Source organism: Mycteria americana, chromosome 12, assembly GCF_035582795.1.
Source record: "Mycteria americana isolate JAX WOST 10 ecotype Jacksonville Zoo and Gardens chromosome 12, USCA_MyAme_1.0, whole genome shotgun sequence".
NCBI classification, from domain to species: Eukaryota; Metazoa; Chordata; class Aves; order Ciconiiformes; family Ciconiidae; genus Mycteria; species Mycteria americana.
Window position 1 is genome coordinate 6,059,719 of NC_134376.1, and position 25,832 is coordinate 6,085,550.

The 25,832-nt window shown below is 43.1% G+C and overlaps 2 protein-coding genes across 5 annotated transcripts in view; one reads left to right on the top strand and one right to left on the bottom strand.

Moving 5' to 3' along the window:
- EIF3B (eukaryotic translation initiation factor 3 subunit B) overlaps positions 1 to 11,336 on the bottom strand; it is a 21,591-nt gene extending 10,255 nt beyond the window's left edge. The window contains exons 1-8 of the mRNA XM_075515268.1: positions 10,671 to 11,336; positions 5,014 to 5,206; positions 3,533 to 3,652; positions 3,385 to 3,442; positions 2,596 to 2,724; positions 1,386 to 1,543; positions 322 to 453; positions 158 to 224 (exon numbers count right to left, since the gene is read on the bottom strand). Of these exons, the coding sequence (XP_075371383.1) occupies positions 158 to 224; positions 322 to 453; positions 1,386 to 1,543; positions 2,596 to 2,724; positions 3,385 to 3,442; positions 3,533 to 3,652; positions 5,014 to 5,206; positions 10,671 to 11,190 (1,377 nt within the window). The 5' untranslated portion in view covers positions 11,191 to 11,336. The remainder of the gene's footprint in view (positions 1 to 157; positions 225 to 321; positions 454 to 1,385; positions 1,544 to 2,595; positions 2,725 to 3,384; positions 3,443 to 3,532; positions 3,653 to 5,013; positions 5,207 to 10,670) is intronic.
- A 334-nt stretch (positions 11,337 to 11,670) lies between these two features.
- The window catches only part of SNX8 (sorting nexin 8), a 29,049-nt gene continuing 14,887 nt past the window's right edge, over positions 11,671 to 25,832 (top strand). The window contains exons 1-4 of one of the 4 annotated variants that reach the window (XM_075515273.1): positions 11,671 to 12,379; positions 13,088 to 13,212; positions 13,535 to 13,614; positions 24,538 to 24,728. In XM_075515273.1, coding sequence (XP_075371388.1) covers positions 24,588 to 24,728 — 141 coding nt within the window. In that variant the 5' untranslated portion in view covers positions 11,671 to 12,379; positions 13,088 to 13,212; positions 13,535 to 13,614; positions 24,538 to 24,587. Of the gene's footprint in view, positions 12,380 to 13,087; positions 13,213 to 13,534; positions 13,615 to 16,116; positions 16,206 to 17,440; positions 17,525 to 24,537; positions 24,729 to 25,832 lie in introns of those variants that run through there. The other 3 variants (XM_075515272.1, XM_075515271.1, XM_075515270.1) reach the window with 3 other exon arrangements.

A 25,832-nucleotide genomic window follows, 5' to 3' on the forward strand; every position in this document is an offset into this window, starting at 1 on the left:
AAGAAAGAACAAGACAAGAGCAAATGGATTTCTCCCCTTTTAAGCCCTGCTCTAGAGCGTATTATTAAAATGTATCCTTTAAAATAGATACCATGGAAAAGACTGACATTGTAATGCAATAAGCGTTATGCAAAAAAAAAAAAAGGCAGGAACTTACAGGTGTTTCATAGATGCTGAGGGTATCTGAAGTCATTCGAGCAAAGAATTTACCATCATGACTCCATCTAAGCAAGTAAAGAGAAAAAAGAATATTAGATAGGAACTGCCTTTTTATTAAACAAAGTCTGGGACTACTTCTCTCTACTCTGTTTCTCAACCTACTTAAAAATAGGCCAGTGAGCTGAGTTTTCACAGTGAAATCCTCGCTTCTTTTGCCCAGTCAGAATGTCCCAGATGATAATAGCCTGAGGGTCATCCTGTGTGTCCATCAAAGGGCTGAAGGTCACCAAATACCTACAAAAGAAATAATCAATTTCACTATCAAAACTTCATCCAATATGTCTATACAAGCAGGCTTTCATCCAAATAATATTTAAATACAATCCACTTTCAAACAGCAGTTTCTCTAATGGGATTTTTTGGAGAGGAGGGGAAAATAAGAACAGTATGACAAAGGGAGAGAAAGCTTCCAAGACACAGTATTTCCCTAGCATCCCTCTGGCTGAAAAGACTCTAGATTTATGTGCACATCTTCCCATATTGATGTTACAAGACAGGGGAACTCACCAAATACACCGTTACCTACTATATAGTTTTGCCACAAGAACATCATTAGTTTCAAACTGAATATAAATCCATTGACCTTAGCCAACCTGAACTATAGGTATGCTAGACTTCCCCATTTAAAGAGAAATAATCTCTCTTTAATACAATAAAACATAAAACCTAATTGCTTCCAAATACGTTACTTGAAAACTAGCAAAACAAGATGCATCTCAGCCCTGAAATTATTTTAGCCTTCTCTAAAGAGCTCTTCAACCTTAAAGAAAGCTTAAGGAATTTATTTCAGTACTACAGATTTGGAGGATGCTACTCAACTGAAATTTTTCAGAGAACTAGAAATCTAACACTACAGACATCCCACCCAACTAAAGAGGAAAAAATATGGTCTTCTCCCTCGGGATAATAAAGTCTTTGAGGAAACTTGTCATCTCAGTTTTGTAGACCAATTATTCCAGATTATGTTAAGTATCTTTCCTGAAGTCAAAGAAAAGTCGGGGAGAGTTTCACTCATTCCAAGAAGGATTTATGCATGAAAAGCAGTACTTCCAAAGACAAAGGAGAATGGAAGACCCCAACCACATGAGATTTGAAAGCACAGCAGCCAGAATGTGTGTGCTTCATGCTTTTGATCCCTTAGCCCAAACCAATGTCATACTCCATACCTTTCACAGGGCGAGAAGTCAATAAGCTGCACTCCCTGGTGACTAAACCTTTGAATCTGCTTGAACTTCTCTCCACCCCAAAGTGCGATGCCTCTCTGGTGGAACGTAGCCAAGTAGGTACCCTTTGGGGACCAACGTACATAGGTTTCTGTCCACCGCTGGATTTAAAACAAAACAAAACAAAACCCATGAAGTTTAATTTCATGCTGGATTACTAACGGGGAAAGAATTCATGTGTGGCTTGTAGCATCACATTTTGCAAATCCATTTACTAAGTGAAGATCTCGGAATTAGTGATACCTTGGACTAGTTGAGTTTAATTTCATGCACATAATGCACAGTACTTATTTTTCAGGTTGAAAACTGTCAATTAAGACCTTTTCAACTCATTGATCACCAAAAACATTTTCCAGGTACAGTGACAACCTTTGTATAGTAACAATTAAATCCACCTAACAGACTTGGGTTTCCTTGTTGTCTTTCAGCCCTGGTAAGAACATAATCTTCTCAGAAGTAAGGGTAAGTATTTCAAATTTGTTAACAACAATACAGGCTCTTGACCTTCAGCTAAGCTAGAGAGGTTTCAGCAATATAGACCATGGCCATTGACCACGGTGATGAGCAAAATTACTCATCATCCCAGAGCCAACTTCTTTCTACTGTAATGCATAATGGTTATTAAAGAAAATGCTTCTAGGTACCAACAGTTCTCAGCAAGTCAACTGCCTGCAGCAGACAGGCACGCTAACTCTCCCTTATATATGCTGTTACCAAACCAGCTATTCCTCTTTAGCACCTCTGCAGTCAGCAAAAAAGCAAAAAGTAATCAGAAGCAGCATACTTAAGCACATACTCAGCTCTAATGAATAGTACTTCTCAAACTCTGACTTTGCATTTTCAAGTCTTTCTGAATCACCCATAATATACAGATGAAGGAAACTAATAGGCATCATGGACAGTTAAAAAAAAGAAAAAAAAAAAAAAAAAAAAAAAGAACACCACAAACAAGTTAACTCCACATTTGTTTTACCTAAGCAGCTAAGTCTAATTCTAAAGGATGTAATTTCACCACTCCTCTTCAAAAGGAAGAAAAGTATTTCAGCAATGGGGAAAATATATCTTTTTTTAAAAAAATGAAAAACCTGAAATGTCATAAAATGAATGAGACTGACAGTGTATCTGCAATGTACAGCACTTCCAGGACACTCACTGCTCTGTCCTCAATTTGAACAGGTTCCTTGATATCATTCCAAAAAATGGAGGTCCGGTCTCCTGACTCAAAGATCACACTGTACTGATCCCTACAATCAGGATCTTCCAACCAGTATCGGAGATTCCCCTAAGAAAAACAGAACCAAAAGATTATTAGTGAGTCAAAGGCTATAACGACAAGTTCTCCAAATTAATATCTACCTAGCAGGTAGAAGTTGGTCTTACACACAGCATGCAACTTTGGAGTCTTACCATTGCAAACAAGTTTTTAAAGTGAAATTAAATAATTCAAACTACTGGTTACTGGAGGCTAAGAGAACAGATCATAGAAAGGTGGACTTGCAAGGTGGTTTTATGATGTTTAACACTTCTTGCCTAAAATAACTTAAGGGGCTTCTTTTTGGTGTCCATTTCCCCCCCCCCCCCCCCAAAACTATCGCTTCCTCCACAGGACTTTTTACAAAGCTAGTGGTAACAAACACAGAAGTTTGCCTCAAACATTTAAAAATATAAGAAGATGCTTTCAAAATTCTATTTTTAAATGACTTGTGCAAAATCATTATTTACTCTTACATTTTTTCCTATGTGGAACTACTAAGCAGAACCACTAAGTTCTTCCTGTCACTTCATGACAGTGAGAATGAAGGAACAGGAGCACGTGATCACTACTGCTACTTACAACACTATTAACACATCATTTCTATTTTCAGATGAACGCTCCAGCAATGAAGTAATTATTTCATATTATCCTGAATATTCTTTCCACTTTTCAAAAAAAAATCCTTACCAAATCCTTAAACGGCTGTTTCTCAGGGATTTCCCATTCATCACTGATTGTCATGTACCTGAAAGAGCAATTTGGTCAGTTACACTCCGTGCAGGCACTCTTGATTAGAATCCCAAAACCTACAGATACACACAATAGCTGCACTCACTTATCAAAGTCTGTGAAAAGGTTGACTCTGAAAGTGTGCTGTTTATCCAGTTTGTATCCATCTGCGTTCTTCACAGCATCCACTGCATGAGATGGAGACATGTACTCCAGAAAGATGTACCTACAATGAAGGAAGATGAAAGTAGGAAGTCATTGTTGACCACGTAACAGGCTCATAATAAAAAAGAAATTACATAAATAAAATAGAAAGAAACAATGGGGATGAACTAAGAACTCAGTACCGAGCATCTACAAAATAACTTCTTGTCTTGTCCCTAACCAATTAGGGTCAAAAGCAATTAATCCCCATTTTGGCCACAGGTGCATATACACTTTTAGCTGTATGGGCTTGACCTGAATTAATCCGATATCCTTTCTGTAAATGGGCTAGGCTAAGTGATGAACGCAAGTTCAATGCAACACAGAACAACGAGAGCTAGTAACAGGCAGGTTAAGTACGCAGCTCTTTCCAGCTGAATGACAGATCATGTTTAGAAATTGTAAATCTTGCTGTCAGACATCTCAAAGCACAGCTCCTGTTTTTCAATTACACTGAATATAATTCAGCTTCCTTCTTGCCACTAATACAGTCTAGCTTGTAGCCCAGCAGACTTAAAATTAACAGTATCCTGAAGACTGTCAGACACTGCCTCAAAGAGAGGCATAAACACAGAGAGATAGCATAATTTTCTCATGCTTCTCACGCTGAATTTACAGAACCAACAATACCTCCACTCCAGAAAGCCCACTTCTTTTATGCTTTCTAAACTACGGATTCCTCACAAACTCAGGAATATATGCTACTCCAACCACAGTAACAAGACTCAGTAAAACCTCATATTTATCAGATTGATTTTTGCCTGGTTTCTCTCCATAAAACTTTCTTTGCCTTGCCCTCTCCCTTTGGGCTTGATCATTTCTGGTTAGCTTTCTTCTCAATTTCAGATGCTGCAATTAACCAGGAACAGGGATCAGAAGTTAGCAAAGGGGAAAAGGGTCCTGGGAAGGGCTTGCTGAACTTAAGAAAGATAGAGTCACTAATGTAAGCACATAAGCACTGGCAACCAGAGACAGAATATTGACAGTCTGTTTTGCAATAAACAGTACATCCACTGCTACTAAGTTTTTAACTAAAATGGACCTTTAACCTATTTATTAGCCATGGCAGAAAATTAACAAAAACCCCTCATTTGGTACTGCACAGAAATTTGTCTTCCAAACCCAGCTAAACTGTTTCCATAATTAATTCCCCCCCCCTCCCCACTGTAGCTTAATGAGCTATTAAGCTTCTCAGCTCCCTTGGGAACTTCTGTTTTTCATTGAGACTAGATGTCAGGATTGTACAGACTAAGGTAGAAGAAAGTGATGAGCGTGACTATGAGGTCACCATAAAAACTGGCCATACAGTATTGACACCAATAATCAAGGGTAAGTCAGACCAGTGTTTCAATCCTATTTCCAGTAGGTGTTATCATGACTTACCCTTTTGTCTTCCCATCTGCTTCTGGATAAAATTCATTGATAATTTTACCAAACTTGGAAAATATTTTGTGGATGACATTCTTCAGTTTCTCAAGTCGGTCTGGTCCAACCTGGGGAACATTATCCACGACAATTACTGAGTCAATTCCATCCGCTTCCTGTGGCCGATCTTTCAGTATATCACCAAGTAATTCTGCAAAGAAAGAGCATACGAGAAACTAAGGCACCAGTCTACATCATCAAGGAGGAAGACAGAAAGATGGAAAGAATAGCGATAGTTAAGAGAACAGGAAGACTTCAAATTTCAGGAAATTTCAAGAATCATTCAAGAAACTTGGTAGTGAATGAACGTTCTATCAGAGAAACAACCAAAGTGAATACACAACACTCCAACAGTACTTCCTTGCTAAGAGGCATGATTATGCAGTTTCTTGACAAACTTCAAGCAGCTAACTCTTGAAGTCTTTCTTAAAGAAGTACCTTACATTGAGGACGTCGACACTTGCACTATTTAGCTTGTTTCAGGAGTTGGAACTGGCTCACAAAGTCCTCAAAATTGATGCTAAAGCAGACAACTGTAAGATTTACTACCCAAGCTCTGACTAGTAGCCTTGCTCAAATTATAACCGGATGGCTTTGATAAAAAGAAATGTAACATGTACCTCCCTCCCAAATTACACAAGTTTTCGCATAATTCAAAACTATCTGCCACACTGGAAGCTCTGCATGTCTTAGCATCACTATAATTATGTTTGAGAACTCACACTGTCTAAACCTTTAATTAAACACAAAAATGAAGGTCTAAGACAAGACACTTAAAGCCATATTTAAGCATGCAGCAAGTGAAGACAAGCACACACCTTTTCATACTCTGAATATACTTCAACTGTATTAATTCCCCTTTCCTATATCATCTTACAAATTTTGAGAGTACTTGCTGGTGGGAAGGTTTGTTCAGTCCCTGCACTGCCAGCTTCAAGCTTCTTTCTACTGGGAAGAGATCGCTTACAATATAATTGAAGTTTCCCTTACACAGAAGGGAGAACATTCAGAATGACTGTAACTCTGCAGCTGTGGCTTGCATACCACGCACTGGGATGAAAACAGTTAAAAGGTACAAAGTACACCTCTAAGTTGCGCACAAAATCAGGAGCTTCAACAACAATGCTACATTACTTTTATGTAGTAGGCTTCTAGACATACCTTCTGTAAAGTTCTAGACGTATCTAACTTTAATCTATTCCTCAAGTCAATTCTATTAGATTGTTCTGTATCTACCAACTAAACCCCATTAGTAACGTATGAATTTGAACACACTTCTCAAACTAACATTACCTAACTACAGAAGTGTACTGACCTGTAGATCCAAGAAGAGTCAGAAAAATTACATCAATGATTCAGTCCTCAATGGATTGAGCTAGAATAGCTAGAGACAAGGATATCCAAACAATGTCTCAAATAACTTTAACCTAAAGTTATTTTTAAACCTTTCCAGGAATAAAATCCCACACTATCCCTAGCTATCCTGTTCAAACATACACTGTAATTCTTGTCTAGATTACTGATCGTTTCACAGTGTAATCGATCATGCCCCTGCAACTTATTAACATGATTGCATTATTGTATTCTAAAGAAACATCAGTTAGAAGTGGCAGATTATTTCTGTCCTATTGATATTTTTAGTTTTGTGTACTTAAATGGATCACAATAGATGTTCTGCTAACAAAAAAAGCCAAATGTGCTCAAATGAATGGTAAAGTTTCACACATGCCATATAAATAGGAAAAATATACATGCATATCTGCAGTAAGTTTTAAGCTTATGTGAAGACCACTATAAAATGCAAGACTAGACAGAAAATAAGTGCATGCCAATATGCTTCTGAATTAGAATATAAAGATAAAATTTGGAGAGTCAGACTATATACAGATTCACAGACCAGGAAAAAAAAAACCCAAACACATGTAGAATCATTTAAAATATGAGAACAAATGAAAAAGGGTGTTAGATGAGTTGATATTCTGAAGACATTTTTACAGAATTTTGCTGGTTTTGCAATTTTAGAAATTATTCTGCCCAGAAACAGCACTGGAAGGATCTCTAGCAGTAAAGAAATATGCTTACTTTGAACTTCAAACTACCAAAAAACCTTGGCCTTCTGTAACTTTAAGCTTCAACAGGTTATTACTGGTGAAGCTTTCCATTGATTCAGGGCAATATGTTTCACAAAAGTTTATGCATAAACAGATGCTATCACCACCAGGATTATGTAGTACTCGCAGAATGTTGTTGTTTGTAGTATTTATTACCCAAAAAGATGCTCTCCACATGCGTTTAGGAACTACAAATAGAAAGTTAAAAGATGCTAACTTGTATAATAAAAACAAAGACCCAGAAATTGTGAAAACCTACTATTAATGGTAGCGACTAAAGACAGCTGAAGAGGTTAGAGGAATAATCCTCCATGTTATATCATTTTACTTACTCCGCACACTTTAGATTACACCCACAAACTTCTCCCATCTATAGCAACTATTTACTAGTTTGTAGCAACTATTAAAAAATAGCTAAGACTGCATTTACGCTCCAGAGCAAGTCAAATACTCAGTGAACAGTGTACAACACAAAGATTAGTGAAAAGCAGGAGGACTTGCTAGAAGTGAATGTTTAAGAAACAAGTTAGAAGAGAGGCCTTTGGGGGGAGCAGCAGCCTGAAAATTGGGAAAAGAAGAAGTCAAGCACAAGAAAAGTTCATAAAGAAACAGAGTTAAGAACAGACATTCCGATAGCACAAAACCATACAGACCACTGAGGACGGTCAAAAAACTTGACAAGAAGATAGAGGCACCAGTCTCAATAAGCACAATCACAGATGATGACAACTTTAAGAGCCCTATCTGGAACAAACAGGTAGGCAAAGAAGTATAAGGAAAATGGAACATACAGCAAAAACCTGACTTCTCTCAAAAGTGCAGCAGTGGCTATTGTGAATCACTCTATAGACAGTATTCTACCACACAGACTAGAAGTGCTTTAAGTTACCCCCAAGGCTATTTCGGACTACCTTCACCTCCTTCTTTAACTTTTTGCTACAAAGTTGAAAGCTGACTCAAACTGTTACAGATCCAGAAGAGAAGAACAGAGATGACTGCTGTAAGTTAAACTCCTAGTATATACCGGATCTTAAGATATTCTTTCAGGAGTAAGCCATTCTCCAGGTAGCTGACAATACACTGAGGTTGTGGATAGGTAATCACTTGCCTAGGATTTAGGACACACAGAGTGAAGTGTCTGCTATGCCTACAATACTTGTAAGGATTGAAAGGAGGAATTTAAAAATATGATATTACAGTAAAATAACATGTACATTTCTTATTTACCCTATAATCCCATATCTTAGATTTTCCCTGCACACAAAATGAAAGCATGTCCCATAAAGACATTTCCACAGAAGCCTACAAGAAAAAAAAAAATACACAAAAGGGTAATTTTTTAGGCTCTATTAGTCATTTTTTCATAACCACTTCTCACAGGAGACTTTGTCAGGCTACAGACAAACCAAGGAATGCATATTTAGATTCATGTGCAAGAATACAATACACTTTTGATTCACTACAGGGCAACAGATTGAAGACAAATACCTATATTGTTCTAATTCTCTACCTTAAATTCAAAATTGTGAACAAAGGAATCTTCAAAGGGTAAGAAGCTGGTTTAGCCAGCTCTTATTCCACCCACAAGAAAAGCGAGGTGTGGTGGGTACACATCTATCTTCAGCTGGCAGTATTTTAAGGACCACTATCATTATCTGAACCAAAGCTTCGTTGCACCTAAGTGGTTATCTGACACATCCCTTCTCCTGCTTGAACCTGGATCGGCTGTTCTCCCATGCCAACACCATTCTGGAGAAAAAAGTTGAAGTAATACATCTGAGATAGTCCAATCCTAAAGCTAGTGCAGCTCAAAGGTGTTCCTGCAGATGTAATGTTATCATAAGCATTGAAATAGCCTTGGCTCAGTGACACTGCAGGACTGCCTTTCTCCCTGGGGAGTCATCGGGATAAGGGGAAAGGAATAAGGAAGCTCAAGAAGTAACACACAGATGGAAAGCCAGACCAGCAAGAGTGACTAAACTTAAAGACTGTAATTCAGACACTAATGCTGTATTATTCATACAGCTGAGAAGTTAACCAAATTAATCCTTAACAATAAAATAGGTGAGGATGGAAAATATGCCTAGTTTCTGAATACCCAGAAACAAACATAATAATCCTAGATGTAGACAAAGTGTATCACACAAACACTTAACCAGAAAAAAAGAATCCAACTATATGCTTGCAGACAATTTTGCCAAGGCCTCTTTAAGAAACAAACGTACAAGTTCAAAGAGCTATACAGCTCTTTGCTATACAGCTATACTGCTAAATTGAGAATAGCAAACACTTTCTTAATCTGAGATATTTTTCTGCCATTTCATTAAGCTAAACACAGGACCGGACATATACCACCCCTGTTCCACCGCCAACTGAAATAACCGACTGACTTACAATCACATGCTTTAAGAAACTTTTCCAGTTCTGATACATGTGACATAAGACCCTACCACATATCCGATATAAGTATATAAGACCCTACAACAGCACATATGCTAGAACAAGTATTGGCAAAATAAGTACTTTTGCTATTCCGACAACCGAGATAATTTACCTAGAAAGATTTATCTGCAAAATATTAAAATGGAGTTCTAACTCCCATATGCCAAAACTAGGTATTCCCATAATTATCGACACAGTTACACAATGGCTTAGCCACTTTAAGACAGTCAATATCCAATCCTTTTAAAAGAGCCTCAGTTTGAACTTTCAACTGCCAGAAATAATTTTTCCATGTTTTCCTGTCACGAAGTACCTACGTCACATCTTCATGAGCAGTAACTCTTCTCAAACCCATACTATGTATATATAGATTTCACTCTGGATGTGGGGAAAAAAACAGAATGATGAAATCTAGTTTGTAAACATCTGGTCAACAACTTAAAACTTCTGTTTTTACAGCTGAGTTTAACTAATGGAGGCAAACGGAAAGCACACAAGTCGGTAGTTCCACTTTGTGAGGATGGCCCACAGAGCGGTATTTGAAGTTTAATAGTAAATTTAAGAACAGCTATTAACCAGTATTGCACGGCGCACGCATACACCAGAAGAAGGCTCATTTAAGAAACAGCTACGATGAAGACGTGTACTTAGTGTTACGCGCAGTGCACTACCACGCGGGTGAGGCCGCCACAGCACACACGGGAAGAGCCAGCTGCCAGGCCCGCAGGCACTCGGGAGAGCGGAGCGTATCCCAGCAGAGGACCCGGTTCCCGGGACGGGACGATCGGGCACCGCTCGTACACAAGGCACCCCCCGGGCGGCCGCTGCCCGCGCCCCCTGACAGGGCCACGGAGGCGGCGGGCTGTACAGCACCAGCCGGCTCGCCCCGGAGCAGCCGCGGCCTCCCCAGCGCTCCTTCGCGGCGGGCAGGGCCGGGGCCCACCGCGGCAGCTCTCCCGCCTCCCCGCGGCCCCTCCCTTCCTCTCACGGCCGGCCTGACCAGGCCCAGGCGCCGGCCGCCCTCCCGCCAGCGCCGCTCCCCGCCGCCGGCCCAGCCCGCACCTTCGTCGCTGATGTCGTCCACGAAGTCCTCGGGATCGCTGAAGGAAATCTCGTCCTCGGGCTCGACCGGGGCGGCGGGCGCGGCCTCCCCATCCTCCTGCACCGCGCCGGGCTCGGCCGGCGGCTCGGCCTCCGACGGCGCCTCGGTCTTGGCCTCCGCCGCTGGCTCGGCCTCAGACTCGGCCCCGGCGGGCGGCTCGGCCTCGGGCTCCGCCTCCGCCTTCTCGGGGCTGTCGCGGCCGGACGGCGGCTGAGGCGAGGACGGCTGAGGCGGCGGCTGCTCGGGCTTGGCGGCCGCGGCGGGCTCCTCGGCGGCGGGCAGCGGCGACTCGGGGGGCCCCGGCGGCGCCTCAGACTCGCCTTCTTCTTCCTGCCCCTCTCCCTCCTCCTCCTCCTGCTGCTGCTGCTGCAGCGGCGGCTCCGCCGGCGGCGGGGGCCCGTCCGTCTGCTCGGGCTCCTCCCCGGGCCCCTGGGCGTCGGGCGGCGCGGCGGCCGCCGGGCTCTCCTCGGTGTCCTGCATGGGGGTCGGTGCGGGGCCGGGCCGGCCGCGCGCTCCCAGCTCGAGCGCGACGGGGAAAGGAGCGGGGGAGGGGCGGGGAGGCTCCTACCGCCGGGCCATGTGCGCCAGGCCCAGCGGGCCTCGCGCGGCGGCGCCTACCAACTGGCGCGGGGCGGGCGGGGGGGGAATCTCTGCCCCGCCGCAGCTTCTGCCCGCCGCCGCCTTCTCCCCGCTCCGCTCTGAAGTAGCCGCCGTCCCTTCGTCGCCCACTCCTCGCTCAGCCAGCGGCGGCTTCTGCTGCTTCTCACCCCACAGCAGCCCTCGCTTCCCCCGTTTCGTGCCTCGCTGTGGTTGAGCCCAAGATGGCGCCTCCCTCCAGTCTACGGAGGTGGGGTTCGGCCGAACCATTTTTCGGGAAGCGGAAAGCGGGAGGCGCCGTGACATTTAACTGCCTAGACGTAGAGTGAAGCCTTCCTGCGTTTTCGGCAGCTCAGTGTATTTCCCTGTCCCAGCGCTTGGCGGAAGGTGACAGGACAGCACACTGACGCGAAACCTGCCCGCCGCCGCCGCCCCCCTACAAACCTTCCATCATGCACTCGCCCGAAGGGTGGCGGTACCCGCGCGGGCGCTACCAAGCTCGTGCAGAGGGGGAGGCGCGCGGTGCTACGCTGACACCGCCGCGTTTGTGCTCGGGCGCGGCGAGCACACGGGGGGCAGCGGCACCCCCCCGCGGGCGGCAGGACCGCGTGGTACGGCCCGACGGCAGCCGCCACATCAGCCCCGCGGGGGGCCCGGCCGGGCCAGGCGACATGGCGGGCGCGGGCTGTCCGCGGGGCGGGGGCAGCGAGGCCTGTGGGGCCTCAGGCGGCGGGAGCGGCTTGCTAGCTCACAGCGGGCGGCGTCCAGGCCAGCTCTGGGTTCAGTTGCCAGGCCGTCTCCGAGCGTTGTAGTAATCTTTACAAGACCTTTGTGCTTTTTAAATAACATTTTCCGTGAGGTAGAAAATGATGCTTGGTGTCGCACACCGCCGCTGCGGCACTCCGGTTGGCGGGAGAGGCCTCCCAAAGGAGCAGTGAGTCTGACTCAACACGGTGATCTCCTGGTGCGGTGGTACAGGCAGAAGGACAAGACGAATATCCCTCTCTAGTGTTTTCCAGTGATCTGAAGTGTTACCTGGCATAATCCCAACATCTTAGTGGGACTTAAACTGGTAAGGTTCTCTTCTCTCATGCTGGATACGAACGTGACCAGCTTTCTGAGAGAGCTGAGCTCTCCATCGATTAAACCATTGCCTTCTGTCTAGGGCACCTCAGGCTGATGCAAAACCATGAGGAGTGTCATTTTTTTCAGCATGCATGCTAATACAATATATTCAAAGTGGCAAAGGGAGCCTGGAATTTGTCTTGGATACCATCTTGAGCTTTCGGTGACATTTTTAGAGGAAAAAGATCAGAACAGTTCTTGAGGAATAGTTCATCTGTGTTTGCTTCCAAGATGAACGCTTACATTTTGTGTAGGGTTTTGGGGGGATTTTTTTAGCCCAATGCTTTCAGTCAGATCATCAAAACATACAGAGTAAGAATGCCAGCATAAAAAATTCATGAGAAGAGCAGAACAGGTGTTATGCTTAGCATTTTAAATTTTGACCCTATCTTATATTGCAGTATCGTGTTTTAATAAAATCTTGAGAGAAGATATTTAAGAAATTAAGCCAAGAAAGCCCAGTTTTGTAATTTGTCAGCTAGTCACGAGATGGCACCCTAACTCCATTCAAATTTATTTGGTTGAGCCTGTCAATTCCATATTTAAGCTATGGGCAATACTTATGAATGGAAATGATGCCTGGCACTTTGTGCAGTTATTTTTTTCCTTCGTTACATCATGGTAGTTGACCAGACTTTGACTTCCTGGTTTGCAGCAGCATTGACACGCTAAAGGGTAAAGGAAATGCTCTCCTACCATCACAACCTTGTATTTTTTCCAGTGTGAGGGAGGACATGCTGTGGTTCAATCCTCAAGACTACATGGCTCTTCCAGGAGCATGTATGTGGTCGCTCTTGCCTGTGTTTCACCACTTTCACAGTTGCCTGTATTTTTGGAATGTGCAATTTTTGTGTATTACCTTTCTTCCTGTTTGCAAGCCAACTACTACTTTTACAGTCACTTCGGTTAAACACTAAAATCTAAATGCTGGATCCTTCTTTCCTGTCTTTGCATGGTCTGCTATTTGCACTTTCCCTCACTTTACAGCAACTTTTGATTTATCTTCTCTTCCTTCCTTCCTTCCTTCCCCCTCTCCTTTCTTCTACTGAAATTTCCCTTCAGTCCCTGAGCTACTATCTCACTGCTATTCTTTGTCTTCCAGTCCTCACTCAGCAATCTGAGGGTGAGGGGAACAACTTTTAAACCCAGATATTTTGGCACTAGCAGCTGGAGCCTGTTCCTGTAAGTATTCCACATGCAGAATTCCTAATCAATTGGAAATTTTGGGAAAGAAGTCTGCCACGAATAGCTTTCTGTAACACAACTGTCAAACCAGCAATGCCTCATGAATTCTAGTGAGTGCAAGTGATCTGAGAATAGTGGAGCTGACAGTGCTGGTTCCTAAACTGAATTCTGCAAGAGTAAGCAAGCTCGTATGGCCTGTATGAAATTTTATCTAATACTGATAGGATGTGCACAGAACGCCACACTGAAAGGCCGGAGCCTCAGGTAGCCACGTACGTTGGCATTACATTTGTTACTTGGAACCTGCTGACGCGTGCCCTTTCTTTCTTTCTCTAGTGATTATAGTTTCTTTATGCTATAGGTTTTCCAGAAGCTTTTGCTGCATTTACAGCAAATATGGAAGTGTTCAGTAACTTATATCAAGGACAATACTTCTGGCCCTGTTAAAAAATTATTTCTGCAATTGAATTATTTTTGATGGTGTTTTTCTTCAGGGCTCCTCCCATGGATTGCAAAAGCAATCTTGAGTTGAGAATGTCTTATTTATACCAAATAAGTAGTTATGCTATTAGCTTAAGTACAGACCAATCAAAAATCTATAGTTAAATGAGAACATGTTGATTCCTCCATTCATTTTCTCAAAAAATGCTATATAGGCGAAAAATTGTGTAGTGCTTAGTTTCCAGAAGTGCTGAGCATGCAAAACTCTCCACTCGGCTGCTGTATAAACATTACGTGAAGGGCCTCTCAGCTTAAATAATGCCATGCTTTTTTAATTTTATACACAGCTTTAGTCTGCACCCACGCTCGTGGGGATCTCAGCTGAAACAGCACTAAGGCAAGAGGCAGAAGGAAAAGGAGAATCACTCAAGTCATTCACATCTTTGTAGCAGCATGAAAAGTTTCAAGGGAGAGCATTAGGATTGTAATTACCTACACCTGAAATAATTCCCGCTTTATAATTTTCTGGTTTAGTTCTCTATGGATATAGTGGAGATAATTATTTATCTTCCCAAGATTAATAAATATAAGGAACATTAATTAGTGAATGCATCCAATACTTTGGATATTAAAAACATAAAGTGTTATTATGGATTGGTAGCATCTTAATCTGGAGGTCCAGAATCTATATATATTTTTGTGTCTTGCTTGTTTCATGGTGTTTTCAGGAAAACCACTGTACAAAACATACGCTTTATTTTTCACCAGTGTCAACCATATCATTCCTGGCTAATAAAGTACAGGAAGTGGGAAAAAAAAATCACTAATAAAATGAGAGGCATTCATACCTGAAATTCTTATTTTATGCAGTTTTAGAAAGTGTATTTGCTTATATTTCTGTGCTTTCCTGAATAGGATAAAGTTAGTTTCTGCTGTGTTTACCTTTATTAGTGTATTCCTTCTGGTGCATAGTATAAAATGCTACAGTGGCTTTTCCTTTGGAAAAAATTAAACGTCTACTTTAAGTTATCTTCAACATTTCATAAAAATGTAAATGCATCCAAAATACAAAAAATACTGAGTGTAGGAAACACCCCAATGGATTGACTAGGTGGCAGCAGAAATTAAATGCCATGGAAGAAGGTAACTCAATGAAAGAAAATATACCAAAAAATTGTCTTGGAGTATTTCATCTGACTTGAAATATGAAATACAGCCTTTCCATCAATCGCCACGTGACTGGAAGGACTGTCTTATTACCACTGCCAACAATTTATGTACTTTTCATAGCACGCAACAAAATCTGCCTGGAACTTCACGTTCCCAACAACCATCCTTTCCAGTTTTCTGAAAAAACTTACTTGATTTCAGAATAAAGCCTCTATTAAGCCCATGAGCCGATCACCTCTTTTTCTATGCTTTAAGATGTTTGAAAGATTTATTATTAATCTTGAAGTAGTTTAGAAGTGCTTTGAGCAATCCAGTCAACAGCAGGGACGGCTTATTGCCTCTCTGAGTGTCTGAGCCCCTGCTGTGAGAAAGCCAACGCATTCTCGGCAGCCTTGAGCCCCCAGAACTGAAGTGTGTGTTGAAGTGTGTTGCCTCATCAGGGATGTTATCGTGAAGTGCTGTCACAAGCGATGGTATTTTGACATGACACAATCTCTGGCCTTGACCTCGCGCTGCAGAAGGAGGAGGCTGCGTTGAGGTGTTACTGTGCTGGCGGGGAGCGGAGAGCCACCGCTTTGGTGGGCACCGGAGTACCACCACGCTGGTGGGGACGTGGTCTCCGGGACACGCTGCGGGTGAGGACGCCTGTCACGGGGGCGTGTGGTGATGGCACCGCTGGAGCCGGCGAGGGCCACCCCATGTCCCCCCGGCGAGGAGAGCCCGGCCAAAGTATCCCCCCCCCCCCCCCCCCCCTCCGCCCCCGTGCTGTAACCACAAGCAAAGCCCCCGCCGTCCCTTGGCTCCCGGCCGCCCCACGTCCCGGCCCCCCGGGAGGCGGCCTCTCCCCGCCCGCTCCGCCCGCGCTGACAGGCGGGCGCTGCGGAGGAAGGGGAGGGCGGCCGCCGGGCCCCGGCCTCACATGACTGCTGCCGCGATGGACGGCGAGCCGCCCGCAGGCACCGCGGGCGCCGGCACAGGTACGGGGCGGCCGGTGCCCGCAGGGCGGGAGCGGGCGGTGGGGCAGCGCCGTCCGCTCCCCGGCTGCAGGGGCGCCGTCGCGGTGCCCCTTCCCTCCCGCTGGCGGCTCGGGAGGGTGACAGGGCTCCTCGGGTGGGGTCGGGGCCGCTCCCCCCGCCAAAACCTGAGGTAAAAAGGCGCCGCCTTCCTCTTCTCCCCCCGGGGCGGCGGGTGCCGGGCCGACCCCTGCCTGCAGGGGGGCTGCCCCGCCGCCGGGCCACGGCCGGGCCTCGCCGGTGCCCGTTTCGTGGTGGCGGGGGGTTCACCTCCCCTTGCGAAGGTGACCTCTGCCCCTTGGTGATCAATAAGGGGGAGCCTTGGTGGGCGGCGGGCGCCCCGGGTCGGTGGGTTTTGCCTGCCCCGGCGGGAAGGTGGGTCCGGGGGCGGGCAGCGGGAGGTCGGCCCGGGGGCGCCGCGGGCAGCGTTCGTCGGCCGGGCGCGTCCCAGTGCCCGGCGGCTCGGCGGGAGGTCAGCTTCGCAGGGAGCCCTTCTGCCGGGGCTTGGCGCGGGGACGGGGCGCGAACCAGAACTTTTGCTCCCGGGAGTCATGCGGCTGAGCGCTTCTGTGGGTGCTGAAATGACTCGATTTCGTCTCCTTGTACCCCGCCCGCTAAAATGGACTCAGCGGCACGTTAAAGCATGCGGGGACAATTTATGAAGCGGTTCAGTAGGCACTGTCACGGTCAGCCCCGGACAGAGGCCACGTCTCCTCTCCTTACTGACCCCAGCCAAAAGCAGATGCAGCATGAAAAGCAGCAGCTCAAAGCGCTGAAGTTTTAAGAGCGTGCAGCTGAATCTGAGATGAAGAAACTTGCAGCCAAATGCTGCCAGCACTTGTGAAATGAGAAAATGAGGGAGCTCCTGGGTGAATTAAGAAAATAACATGCTAGGCTCCTAACAGTTAAACTGAGGGAAACTTTTAGAGGGGAAACAGGATAATACAATTCTCTAAAGTTCTCTTAAAGTGGTTTAAGTTTCATACTGGCAATTACTGCTCTGTCTACAGTATTTTTTTTTTTCTCTGTTTGGAAAGAAAAACTAGTAGAGGTTACAAGTGGGTAAGCTTTATGCAGGGAAAAATGCTTTGGTTGGATGATATTCAGGAGTCAGTGTGAGTGTGACTTTTAATAGGCCTGTGATGCTCCTGATGCAGATAATGCTTATAAATAAATTATTTTGGAATATTTCTGTCCAGGGTTCATGTAAGATATTGGGATATTGAACAGCAGCCTTTGTGGAAAAAAAATGTCCTACTGTACCAAAGAGAGAGCTTGTTCAGGTATGTCTATTACGGATTTACCATCTGCTTCAGGAGCCTTCTAGAGATAACACAGTTGTTTCTGAGTAGAGTATTCTTGATCTGATTAACTGCTGCAGTGGCGGTGGTGCTTCTGTAACTGTCTGATCCACTCAGCCTTATTTAGAAAACTAGGCTTTCTTTGACAAAGCTTATATTGAGAGAGAAGGTATCTAATAGTCTTAGCAAAAGAAAAATAATGCTGTGAAAGCAGGAATGTTTTTATTTCTAGCATCATGATGCGGGTTCAGTGATCTTGGAAGTTTCACACCATATATAACTTTTTTGGAGATCAGTGAATATTCTAAGAGTATCTAAATCTCCTGAGTAATAATGAGAGTCCTGACAGGGGCTGTCGATGCCCACCTGTGACAGCACATGCAAATGCTGTCTTTTTTATTTTGCAGGGTTAAAAGTACTTCAACACAACCAAGAGAGAAAAGAAAAAGGATAATGTCTAATACATTAAAGTCAATTTTGCAAAGTTGTTTGTATTGACTTTTTTTTTTCTCTTGCTCCCATTTGAGACTGTTTTGCAATGATTGCAGGGAGCTAATCCAGGTGTGTTGGCTGGGGAGGGAGGTGGGTGTCTCCTTTTCTTCTAGTGGTAAATCTTTAACTGTGTGTGCAGCCTGTAGGAGGGCTTGGTAGGGAGGGCTGTACCAGTTGCAGACAGTAGAATTGGCACATAACCACTCTGATTTCCCCCACAATGTTCAAGTTTTGGTGGGTTGGTGCAGGTTGATGGAGATAAATGTATCGGTTACAGACATGTGGAACTGGTACAGAAGGAGGGGAGCTTTGATGATTGCTTTTCAACAGAATTTGAGATGTGAATGAGCTTCATCTAACTATAAAACATGTGAAAAGACCATTGGGAGACTACAGTGTGTGGAGTGGCATGCCTTTTTTTTAATGCTTAAATACTAATATCAAGTTTTTCCCCAGCATAATTAAGAGGGTGAGAAATGTGCAAGGAAGATGAGAAGCAAAACAAAAAGATAAATGGTTTCTTCTGATGGTGTTTTCTTGACCTGTATAAGGAAGGATGATTGTAGAAACTTGGCAATTTTATAGTTAAGCTAAAATGCCCTTGTAAAAGTTTCCTGCAGAACAGTTGTATGTGTTATTGCTTGTTGGGTTACCTTTTGGGTCTGAATTTTTACACTTCCATCCTCTTTGTTAGAGCTGGGTGTGAAAAATGATAGTTTAGCAATCTCCCATTGTAAGCTGGGAAGCCGCCCTAGTGAGGGTTTGACTTTTTGTCTCCATAGTCTTTGGGAACATTCCTCCATGGACTTTTCTCCCCTAATCCTGTTATTTCTTCAATGTGTGTAGCTCCATCTCACTTTGTGTTTGCTACAGTTTAGGACTATGGCTCCGTGGATGACTTGTGAATGGAATGTGTTCCTTGTATTCCCAGACTTGGGAAATCGCTTAATTAATCACTTGATGATCTAACAGCATAGTTAAAAGAACAGGGCACTAGGCTTAAAGTTAGTTCTTTGTTCTGTCACACAGATTTACTGTGTGACACTGGAAGGAGATAACTCTGTGTTGGGCTATTTTTCTTGCTGTAGTATGTGACTGTGATATTTTGAGAAGCAGTTAGAGGCCTACAGCTGTAGGGGAATGCAGAAATGCTAGTGCTTTTTTATTATTATTATTATTATTAAATAAAGCTTAGATAACCTCATCTGACTATTTTTGAGTTGTGCATTACTTCTCTGCTTCATCTTGAAAACACCAAGTGCTGAATAACAATCTGAAACTTAGTTGGGAAAAAACCTCAAACAAACCACCACCAAAAAAACCCCAAAAGCGTAACTACCCCAACACCTCAAACAAAGGAAAAAAACAACCAAAGAAATAAAAAACCCAAAACCAGACCAGTCAGCACAGGATGCATATTTAACATCTGCACTGAGAAAGCTGGGTTTTTTTAAGGAGAAAACCAAAATGTTAAAGCCTGTTTTCCAGCATCTAATTTTATGGTAGTATGTGTATTATTTTATCTTGTGTTGTTTTGGCATTGGATAGCTTGTATTTACCAGTCAGTTGTTGGGAGGGAGAAGGAAGAACGCTGTTGCACCATTTCTTAATTAGAGTGAAGCTAAATATGATTACTTTTCTTGACTCTAGTAAGAAATATGGACCTCTCTTCCACATTGAACATAGATCTGTGTATCAGATAGCTTTGTTAGATAAAATAGACTGATTCCTTTGCATTGCTCCTTTTTAAATAAGAATTGCATGGTTTTAAATTCCTTAAAAAAAAAACCAAACAAACAAAAAAAACCAAAAACCAAAAAAACCAAAACCAGAGAAGTTGCATACAGTTGTCTCAAAAATATATAAAGCCCTTAATAGGAAGAAAGTTTTGTTTGGTTTTTTTGGTGGAACTTCTGTTTTTCTTTTCTTGTTTATAGGGGATTTCAAATTATGTAAGAATTAAAAAAAAAAAAAAAAAAAGGGCAAGGAAGGGAATCTGTTTGGAGGGGTAGTTGAAATCTGCACCAGCTTTCTGAGAGGTTGATGTGGACACTGAATTCTGGAATTACGGAGGAATGTGTTTGACACAATAAGGGGGGAAGGCATTTCTATAATTCCTGAGGCTTTTCATGAGAAGACAGAAAGGAAAGGGAAGTGCTGATGTATGATATTTACATTGCTGCTTTAGTATTCCTGGCCCAGGAGTTTGTAGTGGAGCCTTCATTTTTGCCAGGGAGAAATCTGAGGTATCTGTGTACAAAAATAGTTGGTTCTTGTACTCCCCTGCATTTCCCGTGAGTTGGATCACCTCTGCTCTGCAAGGCTGGGGCCTGTGAGGATGGAGAAGAAATCTTAGCTATTTTTCCTAAAGGCTGTTCTTCCTTTCAGACTCCTTTCTCCTTCTAGAAAATCTGCTACTAATATAACAAGTAGTTCTATGGCACCTTCTACTTAAGTGTATCTAATAAATTTAGCTCATTAGCACCCTGGTATAATAAAGAGTTATTAGTAGCAACCATCTGTGAAATTGAGATAAGACCTCCAAATCTGGTTGACAGAACTTAAACAGGGAAGGGAGATCTGTATTGTGATTTACCACCTATGCTTCCAGCCTTTGCATTGCCCTTCTCTTCTATATGCACTTACTCGCATGTAAAACCTGTGTGCAGCTAATCACGAAATTCTACTCTGGGTTTCACAAATGCATGATTTTAGAAAATTTGATTGAGGAAACTGGTAACTCTGTGGAGAGCACATTGCTGTCCAGTGTGAATGGGAGTAATGAATGTCGGGTGCCAACTAAAGCGTGAAATGTGTGGTATAAAGTAGCGAAGCTTTCTATTTCAGTTGTTTTCTGGATAAGTTTCTCAACTCCTTTCACTCCAAAGGCTACCTGACTTGTTACCAAAAAAAAAAGTATTATGCAGTGTTTTCATAGTATTTTTTTTCCTTTACAACTAAACAAAAATTAGGCTATGGTTTGAATGCTTCTTTTAACTTTTATTTCTTGTCGTCTTGCTGTCTGCTTGTTTGCATATGTATGCATATATGTATTCTTTTTAACTTTTATATCAAATTGTTTTCAGTTATACCAGGCTACTTCCTGGTATCTTACTGACAACAGATTGAGAAACTCTGCTGTAGCAAAAGGCTAGCTTGCACAAAAAAGCTGATTTTATTTTGTGTGCTTCCCTGTGTTCCAGGGGACCATTCCATACCTCATTTCTGTATTCACTTACTGCTCTATGTATATAAACTTTACTAGATAATGATCTGCTGAAACCAAAGGGAATGTTTTCAAAATTAGCTGTTCTTGGGCAGAGAGTGCGTGATGGGAAGCATTAAGTGTTTTGTTACAATGCATGTAAATCCTTTTACTGGTTGAACACAGGAGCTCATACCAATGAGTTCCCACTATTATCCACCATTCCTGGCCAGGGCTCTTGAGGCTGTTCCTGAATTGACTCTTTAGTAAGTAGAATGAAAAATGGGCTGCAAAATAGCTTCAGTATATATTGCTCTGCAGGGTTAGTGTTAATGCCATGATAAGTGTTTTCTAAAACAGGTGAACAGCTGTTCCAAAGTCATCTTACTGTATCTCAGACCAGTGTTTGAGGGTGTAAATTCACCCTGAGTAGCTGTCTTGTTGGTATGAAACACGCTGAGATTATTAATTAAACAGTAATTATTCAAACTTGTTTGTATGGTTGTCTGATTTGTATGATTTCACACATTTAGACAAGGCTGAGATCTAAAGAAGCTACAGAACATTTCAGGAAGAGCCAAGTGTGTGAACTGCTGATAAAGAGAAGGTATTTCCTGTAGGTGAATTTTAGAAAGCAAATTTAGAGAATAACTTGATGAAAATTGGCAAAGTATTACAAATAACTGAACGTGACTGAATTGTCAAAGGAATGCTGAGTCTTGTCTAGATCTCTCTATGGAGCTTCACTCTGTAGTTGTCTTACAGGGTAATGTGGGTTCAGGTCACTGTAATGAGTCTGAGTCCTTCTCAACATCAGTTTGGCTGATAATGCTGCAGGTTCCAGGACTTACAGATGAAATACTGAAGGATTCACGGTTCATCCTATAAATCGGTTCTCCTGATACCTATTATCTTTTGCCATGGGAGTTTCAGTAGCTTACCAGGCAGTGCTGAGCCCCAGTTTAGGGAAGAATTTGTGCCATGAAAGTCCCACTTTCTCGCTTGGCCAGCAGGAAGATAGAAAGCAGGGAGAGTGATTCAGTAGGCAGGAGGAGTGTTGTATTGGTACAGATTGGCACTGGTCTCGGGGAAATAGGTGGGCTGCATTTTGGCTAGCCCCTCTTTGGGAGGCTAGCTTGCTGTGACTGCCTCTGGAACGTGAGCCAGTGGTTTGGCAACACAGAGGACTCTGGAATTCTGTTAAGTGTGCGTGTACATTGGAGGAGTAACAAAATCTACTGTGTCATGTTGCACTTCACTGTCTTGAGCAATTAAAACCAAGAATTACAAGGGTGTGCACCCAGAGAACCGCTGCTCTGGAGAGTGAGGCCGTCTTGTGCTTTCCGTAGTTCTTTTTGTGTGTATTTTTGACACTTACTCTTGATAATGTGGTTTATTACACCTTGCTGCCCCATGAAAGGTCAGGTGGGCAGGATTTTTCTACACTAGAATATCTTTTGCCTTGCTATCTGTATTCTGAATTTTCTTTCCTCCTTTCCTTCTCAGTTCAGCATCTATCTGAAAAGTGGATATACAGATATCACTTTATCCAGCAGTATCCCATGTCAACATTGGATTAGCTTGCATTATCTTACCACAAATTTCTGGCAGGTAACAGGAACTTTTTAGAAGCTGCTATGTAGGTGGGGTTAGTAGGTGATATATTAGTCTGTTAAAGCAGAGGTGTTAAGACTTGCTTCTCTGAGTCACATTAGCAGGAATCTGAAGCCTGATGAGACATGTGGGATAAGGTCATTTGTCCTGGATTTGGTTTGGTTTTCTTAAGCCACTTTATGGAACAAAGAATGAAGGGTCTGTTCTGAAGCTGTGTATCTGACGAATCGGAGATTACCTGTTTTCTCCATTTATCAGGGCCTAGAGCACATGAAGGAACAGGTGGGAAATCCTTATCAGGAGGAGGTCAGGGATTTCAAGTTAAGGATATGAGTCCTATCTTCCCTGAGTTATTTCTTACGCAGTTATCAACTTTTTGAACTATGTATCAAAGCTTAAAGAAATAGTTCTTGCTTCTATGGTGTTACTGTCTTTTTGTGTTCTCAAAATTTTAGATATGTTTAAGAAGAGGTGTAACTTCTGCACAATGGCAAGGAAGGGGTGATTAATGCTGCCTAGCTTTTCTAGGTGGCTTTTCATCAGTGGATTTGACTTGCTTTGTAAAAGAGCTTGCTCACAGTATCCTTCTTAAACAGACATATACAGAGAGGAAGCAAGCCATCTGTTCCAGACTGGAGAATAGAACTCAGGTATGGGTTGAATAGATTCCAGGGTTATATCCACATTTTTCACCCTGTTTCGTATGTGTGAAATGAGTAGGAAGAAAGGATTGCTTTGAAAAACAATGTAAGCTTAGTTTACAGTCGCATAATATATGTAGTTATGAAGTCAAAGTGAGGTAATGGGCTGCAGTCAGTCAGTCGATAAGAGAGCACTCTAAATCATCATCTTTGCCCCGTCTTTGATGTAGTTTGTCCTCCAGGGCCATATTCTTAAGAGCTATCTTTTTTTCACTTTTGCATCTGGCTGAGAATCAGTTAGAATCTCTCTGTCTAAAGCTGTCCAGCTATGGTTGAATTCACTGTAAGATGATGTTTGGTTTTTTTAGCTATAAGGAGTGGAATAGGTATATTTGAAAGATTTTGCCAGAGCTTGCTCAGACTGAGGAATTGTTGGGTTGGTAGCCCTTATTAGGAACCTTTTCCCCCTGCTTTTGAACTTAAGCATATTGACATAGTAAATTATTGTAATTCATGACCACTCTAGCATACTGTCATAGAGTTGAATAAAATTATGTCAAATGAAGTTTCTCCTTCCTTTGTAATGACATGTAAAATTAATGTACTAAATTTCTGCAGTGCAGTGAAATAACACATTTTCTTTCCTTCCATGAGTTGTTCTAGGCAGGATCCAAAAGTGCTGAGCAAGGGTTTCGTTCATTTTGGCAGATCCTGCTGTGGTGGGAGCTGGACAGACAGGAAATGCAGGCCTCTTAGCTGATTCACAGAACAAATTTGGCCTGTGATTCTTCTTTTGCTTAGTAGAGATGTCTTTCTGACTCGGTATAATTGGTGGTGCTCCTGGGTGTTGTGAAGAGGGAGGTACCAACGTCTCGAACGTGTGCGAAGTGGCATAGCCTCCTGGGGGAGTGGCTTGACTGTTGTTCTGGTTGTGTTGCACCACTGTGGGAGCACTGAGCAAAGGGAACAGAATATTTTAAGGCTACTTCTTTCACTTTATCTTATCAGGTCTACTGGACTGTTTTTCCCTTTTTGTCTTTTAGATTTGGCAAAGCCTCCAGTAAATGAACCAAGGGAACCGGAACAGTTTCTAATGCAGGCGCCCCAGGGAAATCCACTGCTCCTTTCCCACACCCTACAAGAGCTATTGAGCAAGGATAGTGTGCAGGTGGAGCTTATACCTGAGAAGAAGGGCCTTTTTCTGAAACATGTGGAATACGAGGTTTCCAGCAAGGTAATGTGAACAAGCATTGGTCTTAGTGAGAACGTGTCTTCTTAAGAATGTCTGTGCAGTTGCTGGTGGCAAAGTCTTGTCTAATTTGATAGGTGTGTTGTGTGATGCTGGTTTTGAGTAGGCCAGTTGTATGGGCTTACTTTAAATGCAGTAGCACTATGCTTTCTTGACCTGGGCTTTTGCAGTATGGAGCATCTTCTAACAGGTCTGATGGATGGTCTGCTAGTTTACTCGCTTGAAACCTGAGCTCTGTACAAAAGCAGATGTATAACATTGAAAACTGAATGTTTGCACAACGGATTGGTGGAGGCAACTGGATATTTCAAACTATTTCGAGCTAGTGAAGAAATAGTATTGGCAGTGCTAAACTGAAATCCTTTATAAACAAAAAAGGTACTGCAAATCCTTCTGCAGAGTCTAGGCCACTTCCAGTTTACTTGCCCCAATCCTGACCTGTAGGTTCCTCTCTTGGTGTAAGAGAAGATTGAAGATGATGTATCTTTTCCTGTTTGTAGAGTGGCCAGTGAAATAGCTCTCCAGTAGGTTCTGTGTGTTTTTTCAAGAAGGAAATCTGTCCCCTTCAAAGTAGACCATGAGCAATTTACATCTCCCAGGCCACCAAAACATCAGTTATTGAGTAGTGCTCAAACTGTTGTAGTCACCGTTGTACGTATTTAGAGAGACATTTGGGTCACTTGTCTGTAGTGACATTTGGGGCTTCAGGTGTTTTAGATTGATGTCCCTAAATTTGTGAAAGACTGTTGTGAGGGGAAAAGGACAGACAGAGCGAATGCTTCTGTGGGCTTTCTAGGACTCAGTGTTTATCTTTGCCTGTGATTTCAGGGCACAGGACTCAGTGACCCTGTGGTGGTCTCTAGGTTTTGACTTAGGAACCCATTGCCAACTCCTTTCAGTGGTCATCTCTCCTACAGTTGTAGCTGTAGAATGATACTTCTTCAAAAAGAAGCATAGATTGGTCTTGAGCTTCATCCAAGATCTGCAACACAGATCAACATCAGATGTCAAAGCAGACAGAGGGAGGCCCTAGGGGCTGTGTCTGTTGTGCTCCAGTTATGTGCCTCATTGCTTTATTTTTGAAAATGC